Source organism: Panthera onca, chromosome A1 (genome assembly GCF_046562875.1).
Source record: "Panthera onca isolate mPanOnc1 chromosome A1, mPanOnc1 haplotype 2, whole genome shotgun sequence".
NCBI lineage: Eukaryota > Metazoa > Chordata > Mammalia > Carnivora > Felidae > Panthera > Panthera onca.
The window spans coordinates 149,398,579-149,412,617 of NC_138339.1; the positions used below are offsets into that span (position 1 = coordinate 149,398,579).

General features: G+C 40.8%; 2 protein-coding genes across 5 annotated transcripts in view; one reads left to right on the forward strand and one right to left on the reverse strand.

Annotated features, from left to right (window-relative positions):
- Nucleotides 1-14,039, forward strand: part of CNOT6 (CCR4-NOT transcription complex subunit 6) — a 76,646-nt gene that overhangs the window by 32,451 nt on the left and 30,156 nt on the right. The window lies entirely within an intron of this gene.
- LOC132682396 (factor in the germline alpha) lies at nucleotides 2,361-3,020 on the reverse strand. The gene is given in 4 exon segments (XM_078443899.1): nucleotides 2,361-2,525; nucleotides 2,527-2,844; nucleotides 2,846-2,900; nucleotides 2,902-3,020. Coding segments are annotated over 4 exon segments (657 nt in total).

Genomic DNA, 14,039 nt, shown 5'->3' on the forward strand with positions numbered 1-14,039 from the left:
CCTTTTCACTTTCCCTCTACCCATTGCTCTTTTTGTTTCTCTCCTTTTGCATGTCTGGTAGTTTTGTATTAGTCACATTGCATTGTGAATTTTACTTTTTTGGGTGCTTGATGGTTTTGTACTCCTATAAATACTCCTGAGCTTTGTTCTGGGATGCAGTTGAATTATTTGGAAACAGTTTGATTTTTCTCAAGGTCTGCTTTAAGTACTACCTTTCTAAATTCTCTGAATTACGAAATTTTCCATCTGATGGGAACACAAACTATTCCTGGTCCTGTGTGATCTATCTAAGGTTTGTTTCCTCTGCCCTTTTCTGTTTGTCCTCCCCCATCTCTGGTCTCAGATTCTGTTCATATGCATTTGCCGATCATTACTCAGCTGAAGACTCAGGAGGATCTTCAGATCTTTAGAGCTTTCTATCTGTGTAGCTCTCTCTGGCACTTTGCCCTGTGAACTGTAGCCACCTTGATGTCCCTGGACTGACAGCTTCATCTCAATTCACATAGACCACCAGACTCCACTTCGGTTCCATCTCCCCACACCACTCTAAGGAAGCCATCCAGGCACAACTGTCACAAAGGCTCACCTTGTCTATGTCCCATCTGTCAATGATTATTGTCCCGTGCTACTTGATGTCTAATGTCTGAAACTCAATTTTTCATATATTTGTTTGGTTTTTAGTTGTTTTATGTAGGAGGGTAAATCTAGTATGTGTCACTCTTTCTTGCCTAAAATGCAAGTCCATCATAGGTTTGTTTTTTTTTTTTCAGTGTTTGTTTATTTTTGAGACAGTGCAAGTGGGAGAGGGGCAGAGGAGGACAGAGGCTCCAAAGTGGGCTCTGTGCTGACAGCAGGGAGTCTGATGTAGGGCTCAGACCTATGAACTGCAAGGTTATGACCTGAGCTGAAGTTGATTGCTCAACCAGCCAAGCCCCCCGGTGCCCCCATCATAGTTTTTTTTTAAGATTGTGTCTGATAACTCCAATATCCAAATCTCCTGGGAGTTCTGTTTTGTTGTTTTTCTTTTTCTTTTGGTTTTCAATACTTTGGTAATTTTCTTTCTTCTTTCTCTCTCTCTCTCTCTCTCTCTCTCTCTCTCTCTCTTTCTTTCTTTCAGAAAGAGGGAGAGAGTGTGCCTATGCACATGAGCGGGGGAGGGGCAGAGAGAGAATCTTAAGGAGGCTCCACGTGAATCCTGCTGCAGAGCTTGATCTCATAGCGGTGAGATCATGACCTGAGCCAAAATGAAGAGTCAGACACTTACTTGAGCCACCCAGTCACCCCATTTTGGTGATTTTCATTGAGTTCTGGAAATTGTATGAAATGGTAGAATAATTTGATAGTCTGGATGGTGTTCTTTTTCCTTACGGGTGGATTTACTTTTGTCCTTGGGCAGGTAGTCACGGTAGGAACGGCTGACCATAATCTAATCAAGGATTTATCTCCTTTTGTGTGGTGTTCATTGGGTTGGTTTATTGCAGGTCATACTTACTACATTTATAGATCTTCTTTTTTTTTTTTTAAGTTTATTTATTTATTTTTGAGAGAAAGTATGAGCATGAGCAGGGGAGGGGCAGAAAGAGATAGCAGGAGAGAGAGAGTCCCAAGCAGGCTCTGCGCTGTCAGCATGGGAGCCCTATGCGGGGCTTGAACTCACAAATTGTGAGATCATGACCTGAGCTTAACCACCTGAGCCATCCAGGCACCCCCCCCCCCCCCCCCCCCATTTATAGCTAGAATCTTGATGATTTAGCAGGGTCTTCTGTGATGGTTCCCGAATTCCTGTGTTGTTTCCCCAGCGGTGGAAGAGGGATTAAAGCTTTGCTTAGCACCTCAGCCTCTCTGCTTTTGCCTCATCTACTTGCCTTAGCTGCTTGTGATTCTGCATATTTTGCCAAAGGTAATGTGGGACCTGTCCTACCTGGTACTTCTCTTCTGAGCTCTTTGTCTCTCATCTCTTTGCTGCCTTGGTAGTTCTCTGGTGCTTTCAAATTCATTTTTGTGTTTTGTACCCAGTTTTCATCTAGTTTTTCTTTCCTTCAGTAGGGTGGTTGGTCAACAGCAAATTATTTTGTTGTTACAGGAAGCTGAAATTCAGATATATACACATTTTTAAATTCTACGTAAAGAATCTGCAGATAACAAACAACTTTCATGTTCCTCTTGTTCTTCCATTGTGTTGTGGCAGCACTGTGACTGCCTGCTTTTGAGGTACATCTGTAGCCCAGAACAGGTACTTGTTCCAGGCCCTTGAGGCGGCAGTGCAGGTAGGGAGAGAGATACTGACCAGAGTCACACTAAGGAACCTTCCAGGATATAGAAACTTAGGTCTGGACTCCTTGGGAGTCTTTTTTTTTTTTTTAAACTTTCAAGACTGCATGTGTCTCTAGGAGGTAGGCCTGTTCTGGCCTTTTTACTTCGCATACTTGGGGAAGCCTGTGACTCAGGACTTCCACTTCTAAGAATCTGTCCAAACTCCTGGTTGGGGAGATCTCTCCAGTACTAGACATCATGCTCTGGCGACTAAGTGTATGCTGACTCACCACTGCTACCATCTGCCCCGGGCCTTTCCTCCTCATTCTTCAAGCCCACAATACAGCTGGCATATTGGGTGTTGTTTCTTGATAGATTTCTAGCCAAGGATATATGTGGTTCAGAAGTATTGTTGCTATAGTTCTGGTGATCTGGATTTTCTTCTGAATCTTTGGCTCTTTTGAAAATATCACTGGGAACTTACATGTATTCAGTTGCACCTTTAAGGATATCAGCTTTGCTATGCTTCCTGCTCTGGGGAAGAAATAGCACAAGTGCCTTCAGTTTGGCAAAACCAAAGTTCAGATTTTTTTATCCGCTCATACTCTTTGGTGTTGGCCACGTGCTCCTGCTCCAGCACCAGTTGGAGGTAACCACTTGAACTGGCAGATGGTGGCCAGCTAGGGCAGCGGCTCAGACTGCTCCCACAGCATGTCCTCCAGCACCTTTGCCTGCTGAGCACCCAGGAGAGTGGGTGCAGGGGCCATGGAGGGTGGGGGGTCCTCCTTGGTAGTTTTTAAATGATCTATAAATCAGGTGCCTTTAGCTGTAGGGTCACACATTAGCCTTTTCTAGTTTGTGACACTTTCTGACATTTTGAAGGCTTCAGTTGAGTTTGAGTCTAGTTTGAGTAAGCTTTCTTCATGTTTTTCCATGGAGAGTGGTAGACCATGTCACTCAAATTCTGGATCAGGTTCTTCTGATTTTCTTTTTTTAAAATTTTTTAAAATTAACATCCAAGTTAGCGTATAGTGCAACAGTGGTTTCCGGAGCAGATTCCTTAATGCCCCATACCCATTTAGCCCACATCCCCCCTCCCACAACCCCTCTAGTAACCGTCTGTTCTCCATATTTAAGAGTCTTTTATGTTTTCTCCCCCTCCCTGTTTTTATATTATTTTTGCTTCCCTTCCCTTGGGTTCATCTGTTTTGTATCTTAAATTCCTCATATGAGTGAAGTCCTATGATATTTGTCTTTCTCTGACTAATTTCACTTAGCATAGTACCCTCTAGTTCCATCCACGTAGTTGCAAATGGCAAGATTTCATTCTTTTTGATTGCCGAGTAATACTCCATATTGTGTGTGTGTGTGTGTGTGTGTGTGTGTGTGTGTGTGTGTGTATACATACATACATACACACACACACACACACACACACATGCATCTTCTTTATCCATTCATCCATCGATGAACATTTGGGCTCTTTCCATACTTTGGCTATTGTTGATAGTGCTGCTAGAAACATTGGGGTGCATATGTCCCTTTGAAACAGCACACCTGTATCCCTTGGATAAATACCTAGTAGTGCAATTGCTGGATTGTAGAGTAGTTCTATTTTTAATTTTTTGAGGAACCTTCATATTGTTTTCCAGAGTGGCTGCACCAGTTTGCATTCCCACCAGCAGTACAAAAGAGATCCTCTTTCTCCACATCCTCGCCAACATCTCTTGTTGCCTGAGTTGTTAATGTGAGCCATTCTGACAGGGGTGAGGTGGGATCTCATTGTGGTTTTGATTTGTATTTCCCTAATGATGAGTGATGTTGAACATTTTCATGTGTCAGTTGGCCATCTGGATGTCTTCTTTGGAGAAGTGTCTGTTCATGTCTTTTGCCAATTTCTTCACTGGATTATTTGTTTTTTGGGTGTTGAGTGCGATAAGTTCTTTATAGATTTTGGATACTAACCCTTTATCTGATATGTCATTTGCAAATATCTTCTCCCATTCTGTCGGTTGCCTTTTCATTTTGCTGATTATTTCCTTTGCTGTGCAGAAGCCTTTTATTTTGATGTGGTCCCAGTAGTTCATTTTTGCTTCTGTTTCCCTTGCCTCCAGAGACGTGTTGAGTAAGAAATTGCTGCAGCAAAGATCAAAGAGATTTTTGCCTGCTTTCTCCTTGAGGATTTTGATGGCTTCCTGTCTCACATTGAGGTCTTTCATCCATTTTGAGTTTATTTTTGTGTATGGGGAAGAAAGTGGTCCAGGTTCATTTTTCTCCATGTCACTGGCCAGCTTTTCCACCACCACTTACTGAAGAGACTGTCTATTCCATTGGATATTCTTTCCTGCTTTGTCAAAGATTAGTTGGCCATATGTTTGTGAGTCTATTTTTGGGTTCTGTATTCTGTTCCATTGGTCTGAGTGCCTGTTTTTGTGCCAGTATGATTTTTTTTTTTTTTGATGTTTATATTTGAGAGAGAGAGAGAGAGAAAGCATGCATGAGTGAGGGTGGGGGGCAGAGAGAGAGGGAACAGAGGATCCAAAGCAGGCTCTGCACTGACAGCAGAGAGAGCTCGGCATGGGGCTCGAACTCATGAACTGTTAGATCATGACCTGAGCTGAAGTTGGACGCTTTATTGACAAAGCCACCTAGGCGTCCCAAGTTCTTCTGAATTTTTTAAAGATAGTATTACATTTAGCTCTTTTCGGTAATTGTGGTAAGTGTAACTCCAGAGTCAAGTAGGTTTCAGAATGTTAACAGCTTGTGCAGCTGTCCACCCTCTCGGTGACCCTGATGTCTACTCTAGGGAAGTCTAGACTGGGGACAGGTAAACAAGAGAGGAGGGAAACTCAAGTGGAGGCAGGACATGCACAATACTAGTTTTGAGGCCATCACTAACTTACTGGAAATCACTTACATGTTATTCATTTACTCTGAGACTTCTGATGTGGAAGGTGATGAAACATAAGGTTTCAGGAATCTTACAGGCTATAGAAGACTCCCACAAGAAGATAATTATAAAACCATGATAAATACAGGACAGAAAGCTTGACCTATTATCTTTTCTTTAAGACGGTCTTAGCCAGCTTGGCAGGATCAGGGAAAACATCCTAGAATAGCTGACTATTGAGTTAATGATATTAGCCAGGGGAAAGTGGAGTTAAGGACATCACAGGAAAAGGGGACATGGAGAATATAAAGTATACAGTGGAAGTCTCCCTTTCATCCCCCTTTTCCCGTTATATCTCCCAGCATGCACACACGTATGCATTCATATACAGGGTTATTAGTTTCTTTTATACACCTCTGGAGTCCTTCCATACATATGTAAATACAAATATAGTTTCTTATTCCACATCATATTTAAAAAAAATTTTTTTTAATGTGTATTCATTAAATATCTCTGAGAGAGAGACAGAACATGAGCAGGGGAGGGGCATAGAAAGAGGGAGACACAGAATCTGAAGCAGGCTTCAGGCTCTGAGCTGTCAGCACAGAGCCCAACGCAGAGCTCGAACCTACAAACTGTAAGATCATGACCTGAACTGAAGTCGGACACTTAACCAACCGAGCCACCCAGGTGCCCCTACACCTTATTTTTAATTCAAAAGATAGTATATTATGTACAAATTTCTGCACTTTGCTTTTTTTCCCATGTAACATTGTACTGTGGAGAGATTCTAAATAATAGATAGTTCTCTTATCACTGTAATTTTTCCTCCCTCCTTCCCTCTCCCTCCTTCCCTCCCCCTCTTTCCCTCCTTCCCTCCTTCCCTCCTTCCCTCCTTCCCTCCTTCCCTCCTTCCCTCTCCCTCCTTCCCTCCTTCCCTCCTTCCCTCTCCCTCCTTCCCTCCTTCCCTCTCCCTCCTTCCCTCCTTCCCTCTCCCTCCTTCCCTCCTTCCCTCTCCCTCCTTCCCTCCTTCCCTTCTTCCCTCTCCCTCCTTCCCTCTCCCTCCTTCCCTCCTTCCCTCTCCCTCCTTCCCTCCTTCCCTCTCCCTCCTTCCCTCCTTCCCTCTCCCTCCTTCCCTCCTTCCCTCTCCCTCCTTCCCTCTTTCCCTCTCCCTCCTTCCCTCTCCCTCCTTCCCTCTCCCTCCTTCCCTCTCCCTCCTTCCCTCTCCCTCCTTCCCTCTCCCTCCTTCCCTCTCCTTCCTTCTCCCTCCTTCCCTCTCCCTCCTTCCCTCCTTCCCTCCTTCCCTCTCCCTCCTTCCCTCTCCCTCCTTCCCTCCTTCCCTCTCCCTCCTTCCCTCCTTCCCTCCTTCCCTCCTTCCCTCTCCCTCCTTCCCTCCCCCTCCTTCCCTCCCCCTCCTTCCCTCCCCCTCCTTCCCTCCCCCTCCTTCCCTCCTTCCCTCCTTCCCTCTCCCTCTTTCCCTCTCCCTCCTTCCCTCTCCCTCCTTCCCTCTCCCTCCTTCCCTCCTTCCCTCCTTCCCTCTCCCTCCTTCCCTCTCCCTCCTTCCCTCCCCCTCCTTCCCTCCCCCTCCTTCCCTCCCCCTCCTTCCCTCCCCCTCCTTCCCTCCTTCCCTCTCCCTCCTTCCCTCTCCCTCTCCCTTCCCATTTTCCAGAGAGAGAAAGAAAGAATCTCAAGTAGGCTCCATGTGTGTAGCCCGATGAAGGGCTCAAGGCACCCCTGTAACTTATTTAAGTAGTACTATATTGATGGTCAGTCTATGACAAACCACTGCTACAGTGAATAACCTTGTAGATTGTTTTGCATCCTTTCTAATGTATATGTAGGTCAAAAGGGTATATGTGTTTATAATTTTGACAGATGATAGTTGGCAACTTTTTTCAATAATGAAATTCAGAATCAACTTATCTGGTCCTGGCATTTTTATCATGATCATGTTGTTTTATAAATTAGGGTGATTTGTAGGATACTTTTTTTTTTTTTTTTTTTTAATGTTTGCTTATTTATTTTTGAGAGAGAAAGAGAGCACAAGCAGGGAGGGGCAGAAAGAGAGGGAGACACAGAATCTGAAGCAGGCTCCAGGCTCTGAGCTATCAGTGCAGTGCCTAATGTGGGTCTCAAACTCACAAACTGTAATATGACCTGAAGTCGGATGCTTAATCAACTTAGCCACCCAGGCTTCCCTATAGGATGTCTTTCCATTTGTTTTTTTTGTAGAAGTCCTATATACTTCTTGGTAGATTTATTCATAGGTATTTTACCTTCTGGTTCTTCTTATGAATAGAATCTTCTGTTACTTTTCCATCTAATTATTGTATACATGCAAATTGTTTTGCATATGTTATTTTGTGCTTTGTTCTCTGTTATGCTATAAACCGTTTTATGTAACTGTTTTATTGAGATATAATTCACATATCCTATAATTCATTAAAGTGCACAGTCAGTGGGTTTTTGTTTATTCACAGGTGTGCAACCATTATCACATTCACTTTTAAAACATTTTTAGCACCCCAAAAGAAACCCTATACTCATTAGCAGTCACTTCCCATTTCCTTCCGGTCCCCTAGCCCTAGGTAGCCAGTAGTTTATTTTCTACATCTATAGATTTGCCTGTTCCAAACATTTTCTTGTGGTCTTTGTGACTGCCTTCTTAATACTTAGGATAATGTTTTCAAGATTCATCTGTGTTGTAGCACGTATTAGTACTTCATTCCTTTTAGTGGCTGAATAATGTTCCATGTGTGGATATCATTGTATTTATTTATCTGTGTAAAAACACACTCCTGTGTGTCTTGTCTACTCTCAGTACTCTACTACAATACTACTTTACTTCAACACTGGATGTGCCGGTTTTCTACACTTAAAGCAATTCTGTGACACCACCTCAGCTGGGTGTCACAGAACTCAATTCTGACACTAGTGTTGGGTACCACAAGTTAAGGGTTCAGTCCCATGGAACTGCTCCCCTCAACTTCAGACACTAGTCACAAGTCCAGGTTATCTTGTGCTTTCAGTTGAGGAGCTACAAATCCAGAGGTTCCCAGGATCATCCTCTCCTTGGGTTTAATTAATTTGCTATTATCAGCTCACAGAACCAGGAGAAGAGTTTACTTACTAGATTACTGGCTTATTATAAAAACTCAGGAACAGCCAGTGGAAGAGATCCCATAGAGCAAGGTGTAGGGAACAGGTAAGAAACTTTCATGCTCTTTCCAGACCCCTCGCCTTCCCCATACCTCCCTGTGTTCCCTACTCTTGAAAGCTCAGAACTCCATAGTTAACAGATTCCCTCAGAGGCTTCATTAGGCACGGTCGATTAAATCTGGTGATTGATACAACTTCTCCCCCCTCTCTTCTCCCTGGTGGTTGGGGATGGGGGCTGGTGGGGACTGAAAATTTCAATTCTCTAATCCTGCTTGGTGTCCCTGGCAACAAGTCCCCATTTATGGGGGCATTAAAAAAGTCACCTCATTTAAGGTTAAACTCTGGTGTCCTTGAAAGGAGGACCTGTAATAAAAGACACCTTTACTGTTTTAATCACTTCAGAAATTCCAAGGATTTTAGGAGCTCCATTCTGGAAACAGAGATGAAGATCAAATGTATATTTTTTGTTGTAAATCAAAGCATCACAGATTGTTTCTACTTTTTGGCTCTAAGAATAATACTGCTGTGAACATTTGTGTACAAGTTTCTTTGTGGGCATTTTCATTTCTGTCAGGTAGGTACTTAGGAGTGGAATTACTAGATCATATGGTAATGTTTAACTCTTTGAGTAACTGACAGACTGTTCTGAAAGTTTCTGCATCATTCTACATTCTAAACCGCCTTGTACAAGGGTTACAATTTCTCCACTCCTTGGCAACAATTGTTACATATGTCTTTTTGATTTAGCCATCTTAGTGGGCATGAAAGAAGTATTGTGGCTTTGATTAGGGTTTCCTTGATGGTTCATGAAATCGAGCATCTTTGCATGTATTTATTGACCATTTACTTATCTTCCTTGGAGATGATACAAGCTTTTGATAGAAAAAGTATGTAATGAGTGGATGGGGGAAATGTACAATGATGGTCTATTTCACTTTCATTGTAGGCAATCAAGTTCAAAAGCAAAACATGCAGTTAAAACTAAGATTTGTAACCTTTAATGTTTAGAATCTCTGTTAATCTTAGATCAGTTTTAGAAAATCTTTTATAGCAAACAAAAGTTCTATGGTTCCATCATTTTTTAATTTTTTTCTTTTTTTTTTTTTAAATCACATTAAGGAATCATGTATAGTTTAATTTTGTTTCCTGTTTGGTTTTTTTTTTTTTTTATATTAACACGAATGTGATATAATGGTAGTTACACCAGGTGATGGGATTTGGTATTTTTAAACAGTGTTGAATTATATAATAAGCATGTTCATTTAAAAATAAATTTATTAGGGGCGCCTGGGTGGCTCGGTTGAGCGACCGACTTCGGCTCAGGTCATGATCTCACGGTTTGTGAGTTCAAGCCCTGCATCGGGCTCTGTGCTGACAGCTCAGAACCTGGAGCTTGCTTCTGATTCTGTATCTCCCTCTCTCTCTGCCCCTCCCCCACTCATGCTCTGTCTCTCTCTGTCTCAGAAATAAATAAACGTTAAAAAAATTTTTTTAAATAATAATAAAAATAAATTTATTAACAGGGCACCTAGCTGGCTCAGTCATTTGACTCTTGATCTTGAAGTTGTGAGTTCAAGCCCCATGTTGGGTGTGGAGATTACTTAAAAATAAAATCTTTAAAAGATGAAGTTAGAAAAGTGCAAAAGGTGTAACTGGTTCAGATGTTACTGACTGAGCTTTGCAACAAACATTTCCTTTTATTAAGGTCAGTTAACCAGATGGTGGAGCTCCTTAGTGGTAGAGCACAGACTATTGTGAGTCCCCTTACCTGAGTTCAGCCCTTTCTTCATCTGCATCACACCACCTCCACTGTCATTCTGTTTTAAGCCTGATATTCTCACCTTTCTTTGTTCTTTTGCCTTTTTCCTAATACTCGTCTCAGTCTTTGCATTCTCAGGTTCTAGGCTTTTTACCTCCAGGCCTAATCTTCTTTTACTTAAACTAGATCTCTTTAATTTGAACAAGCGACATTCTTTCCTTGCATTTAAGACCTGAATTCTTTCCCACCAAAGTTTGATGAGGGTACCTTTGCAGATGTGTTTTCCTTCACGGATTGAAACTGCCATTTGTTAACTCACATGCCCTGTTAAGGCCGTTTCCTTCCCCATCAACTTTGCTATTTTTAAATTAAGCACTATCAATGGATTTAATCTGCCAAATGTTCTCCTTAGTGCCCTTCATGTAATTTAATCAGGTCTCTCTTCTTCTTCTTCTTAATCCAATTTGCCATTCTCACAGCACAATCCTCTTCCTTTTGTGAAGTTTACCTTACCATGACCCCGAAATCCTGGTCTTTAACTTCACCAGGAGTTGCGAGTGGGGAAAATTTCAAATGGCCACCGTTTCCAGTTACAGTGGATTCTTGTTATTCACAGTAGTTATGCTCTATATGGTCACCTTGAGCATGGAATTAGCAAGTACTGAAGCATTGCTCCGAGAGGAGATACATGGTTAGGTTCCTGTGAACCTCTAGTCACAACACTTTTCATCAACTAGTCAATACATAAGCTTGTTTTATGTGTGTTTATGTTTAAAGACACCTTATTTAATGTATATTGTCAACTCATTAACCTTGAACTCTTGGACACTAACGAATGCCTGAGGGAAACTTAGCTCAAACACTAGACACCTCACAGCCTTGCAGCTGGCATTTCAGCCCCATGCTTTGGGGCCATTTAAAACCTCAAATTCACCACAAAAAGCACAAATACGCAAAAAACAAATATGCAAAAACAAATATAGCACTAAATTATGAAGAAGACACTTGTTCACATTGTGAAAAGTGGAGCAAGAAGCCAGAGTGTTACCTTGTTGGACCTCATCTGGGAACTGTTCTGGGTGACTACAGTTTTTTGCTTCTCTGTGCATGTTTATGAATGAGTGTAACAGAAATACAAGAATTGCATTTGGAGTTACAAGTAAACTGGAGGGGATAGGGGAATTCATAGATACAGAATCTGGGAATAATGGAGATAAGTATAATTCCCTTTTCTTCTAAAATGTCAGTTTTAAAGATTCAAGTCAAGATGTTTTCTTCCTTGCTTTCTCTAAATCTGCAAATGTAGAGGTAGTAATTTTGATTTCTTCATAGGGATGTTAATTATACCTGGTCCCTAGAGTTTGCTAATCGCCCCTCTGATTTGAGGGAACACTAGTTAGATTCCCCCTGTCTCTTAGTATTTAACAAATAAAGGATTCTGGATATGTTAGAATGAAATTACTTCTCAAAACACAGCTCTTAATTTAGGTCAGGATAATCTCAGCATTTCTCAAGCCACAAAGCTGCTTAAAATTGAATGCACATTTTTGGATGCAGAGGAATGTACAATTTTATGGAGAAGTAAATATCCTCAGAATTTCAAAAGGTGACTCTCTTTTATTCTCAAAAATTAGGAACCTTAATTTCTTAGGTTACATAGTTCTACCAGTAGAGTTTTAATCTAATTGAGGAATTGTGATGGGGCAAAGGATATTCACATTTAAAATTTTTAGTAGCTATTTCAGGATTGGTTTCAAAATATAGTTGTGTTTTTCCCCATAATTAATGAAGGTGTCTCAACCCTCTTAGCCTTGTGAATATTGGATACTAATCTTATTTTGTTATTTGCATAAGTAGAAGTGAATTCTTTGTTTAAATTTGCATATGTTTTATTGTTGAAATAAACATTTTTTTATAACTAACCCTTTTTTCTTGAGGACTTTATATTTACTGTTCTGTCCCCACACCAGCATACTAGTCACTGAAAGTTGACCGAATAAATGAATGTTATCTCTTTGTTTTTGTTTTTGTTTTTTTTGTTTTTGTTTTTGTTTTTTTAAGAGAGAGAGCGGGCACTCATGCAGGGAGTGGCTGAGGGAGAGGGATAGAATCTGAAGCAGGCTCCATGTCCAGCGTGGAGCCCTTTGCAGATCTGTGCACGGAGCCTTATGTGGGGCTCAGTCTCACAACCGCGAGATCATGACCTGAGGCGAAATCAAGAGTTGGATGCTTACCTGACTGAGCCACCTGGGTGTCCCTGAATATTATCTCTTTGGCTGCTGTACTTGTTGGCATCTCCACATTAGAGAGGTTTTGAATTTTAATGTACTCAAACCTGACAGTTTTTGGAATCTTGGGTTTATGTTTAGAAATAATCTCTTCCATTACTTTTCTGGTTTTTTGGCATTTAGAAATTTATTTGTGTTACTTATCTGTGTATGGTAGAGATCTGATTCCTCCTTTCCCTCTCCCTTAAATCTTGTATGATTGATTTATTTAATACATGACTCCTTATACTTGATTAAAAATTTTTTTTAATGTTTATTTTTGAGAGAGAGACAGGAGTGGGGGCAGAGAGACAGGAATAGAGAGAGAATCCCAAGCAGGCCCTGCACTGTCAGTGCAGAGTCCAGTGCAGAGTCTGAACCCACAAACCATGAGATCATGACCTGAGCCAAAATGAAGAGTTGGATGCTTAACCAACTGAGCCACCCAGCCCCTCATCCTTTCTTCTTGGTTTTCTTTCTGCCTACTTTCTTGAGAATTAATTTTGTATCCTTCCTATTAAGTTGAAGTATAAAAATGTATTTCTCAAGCCCTTCTACCTTTCTTTGTTAAGTGTTATCTTGAGGCTGAAACATATGTTAAGACATGTACCCAATAAGTAGTTTGTGATATTTTAAGTGCTTTATTTATTTATATTGAATATTAGCTGTGTGCTTTAGTTTTATGAACTGAAAAGTAAATAAATTTGTTTTACAAATAGGAAATGATGTAGTTTCTACTGTAATTATTACACAGTAAGGAAAAATACTTTCTTAGACCAGGATAGATTTTATTGCATAGCTGTATTGATTTAAGTTGACATGTAATAATCAGCATGTATGCAAAGTGAATAATGTGATATATTTGGACATCTATACATCCTTGAAACCATCACCACATTCAAGGGACATATCTGTCATTCCCCTGAATTTGTCATTCCTTTCTCTACCTCCTTCATTTCTCTGTCCCTTCCCCCAATCCCAGGTAATCGCTGTTCTGTTTTCTTTAACCATAGGATTGGTTTACGTTTTGTAGAATTTTTATTTAAAAGAAGTAATACAGTATGTACTTTTTGTTGTTGTTGTTTAGTTTTGCTACTTATTTTGATATTCATCCATGCAGTTGATTTTTAATAGTTCATACTTTTTATTACTGAGTAGTATCCTATTACTTGTATATGCCAGCATTTATTTATCCATTTCTTTGTTGATGAAAATATTTGATAATTTCTACAAATAAAGCTTTATGTATACTTCTTTATAGAGGATATAACTTTCATTTTTCTTGGGCAAATACCTAAGAATGAAATTGATCATAAGGTAGGTAAGGTTTAACTTTTTAAAAACCTCAAACTAGGGGGTGCCTGGGTGACTCAGTCGGTTAAACGTCCGACTTCAACTCAGGTCACGATCTCATGGTCCGTGAGTTCGAGCCCCGCGTCGGGCTCCAGGCTGATGGCTCGGAGCCTGGAGCCTGCTTCCGATTCTGTGTCTCCCTCTCTCTCCGCCCCTCCCCTGTTCATGCTCAATTTCTCTCTGTCTCAAAAATAAATAAACGTTAAAAAAAAAATTAAAATAAAAACCTCAAACTATTTTGCAAAGAGGTTGTCTCATTTTACATTCTTACTACATATCTTTGATCCATATCTTCACCAACACTTGTCAAGTCTTTTTAATTTTAGCCACTCTTCTGGGTTTGTAGTGGTATCTCATT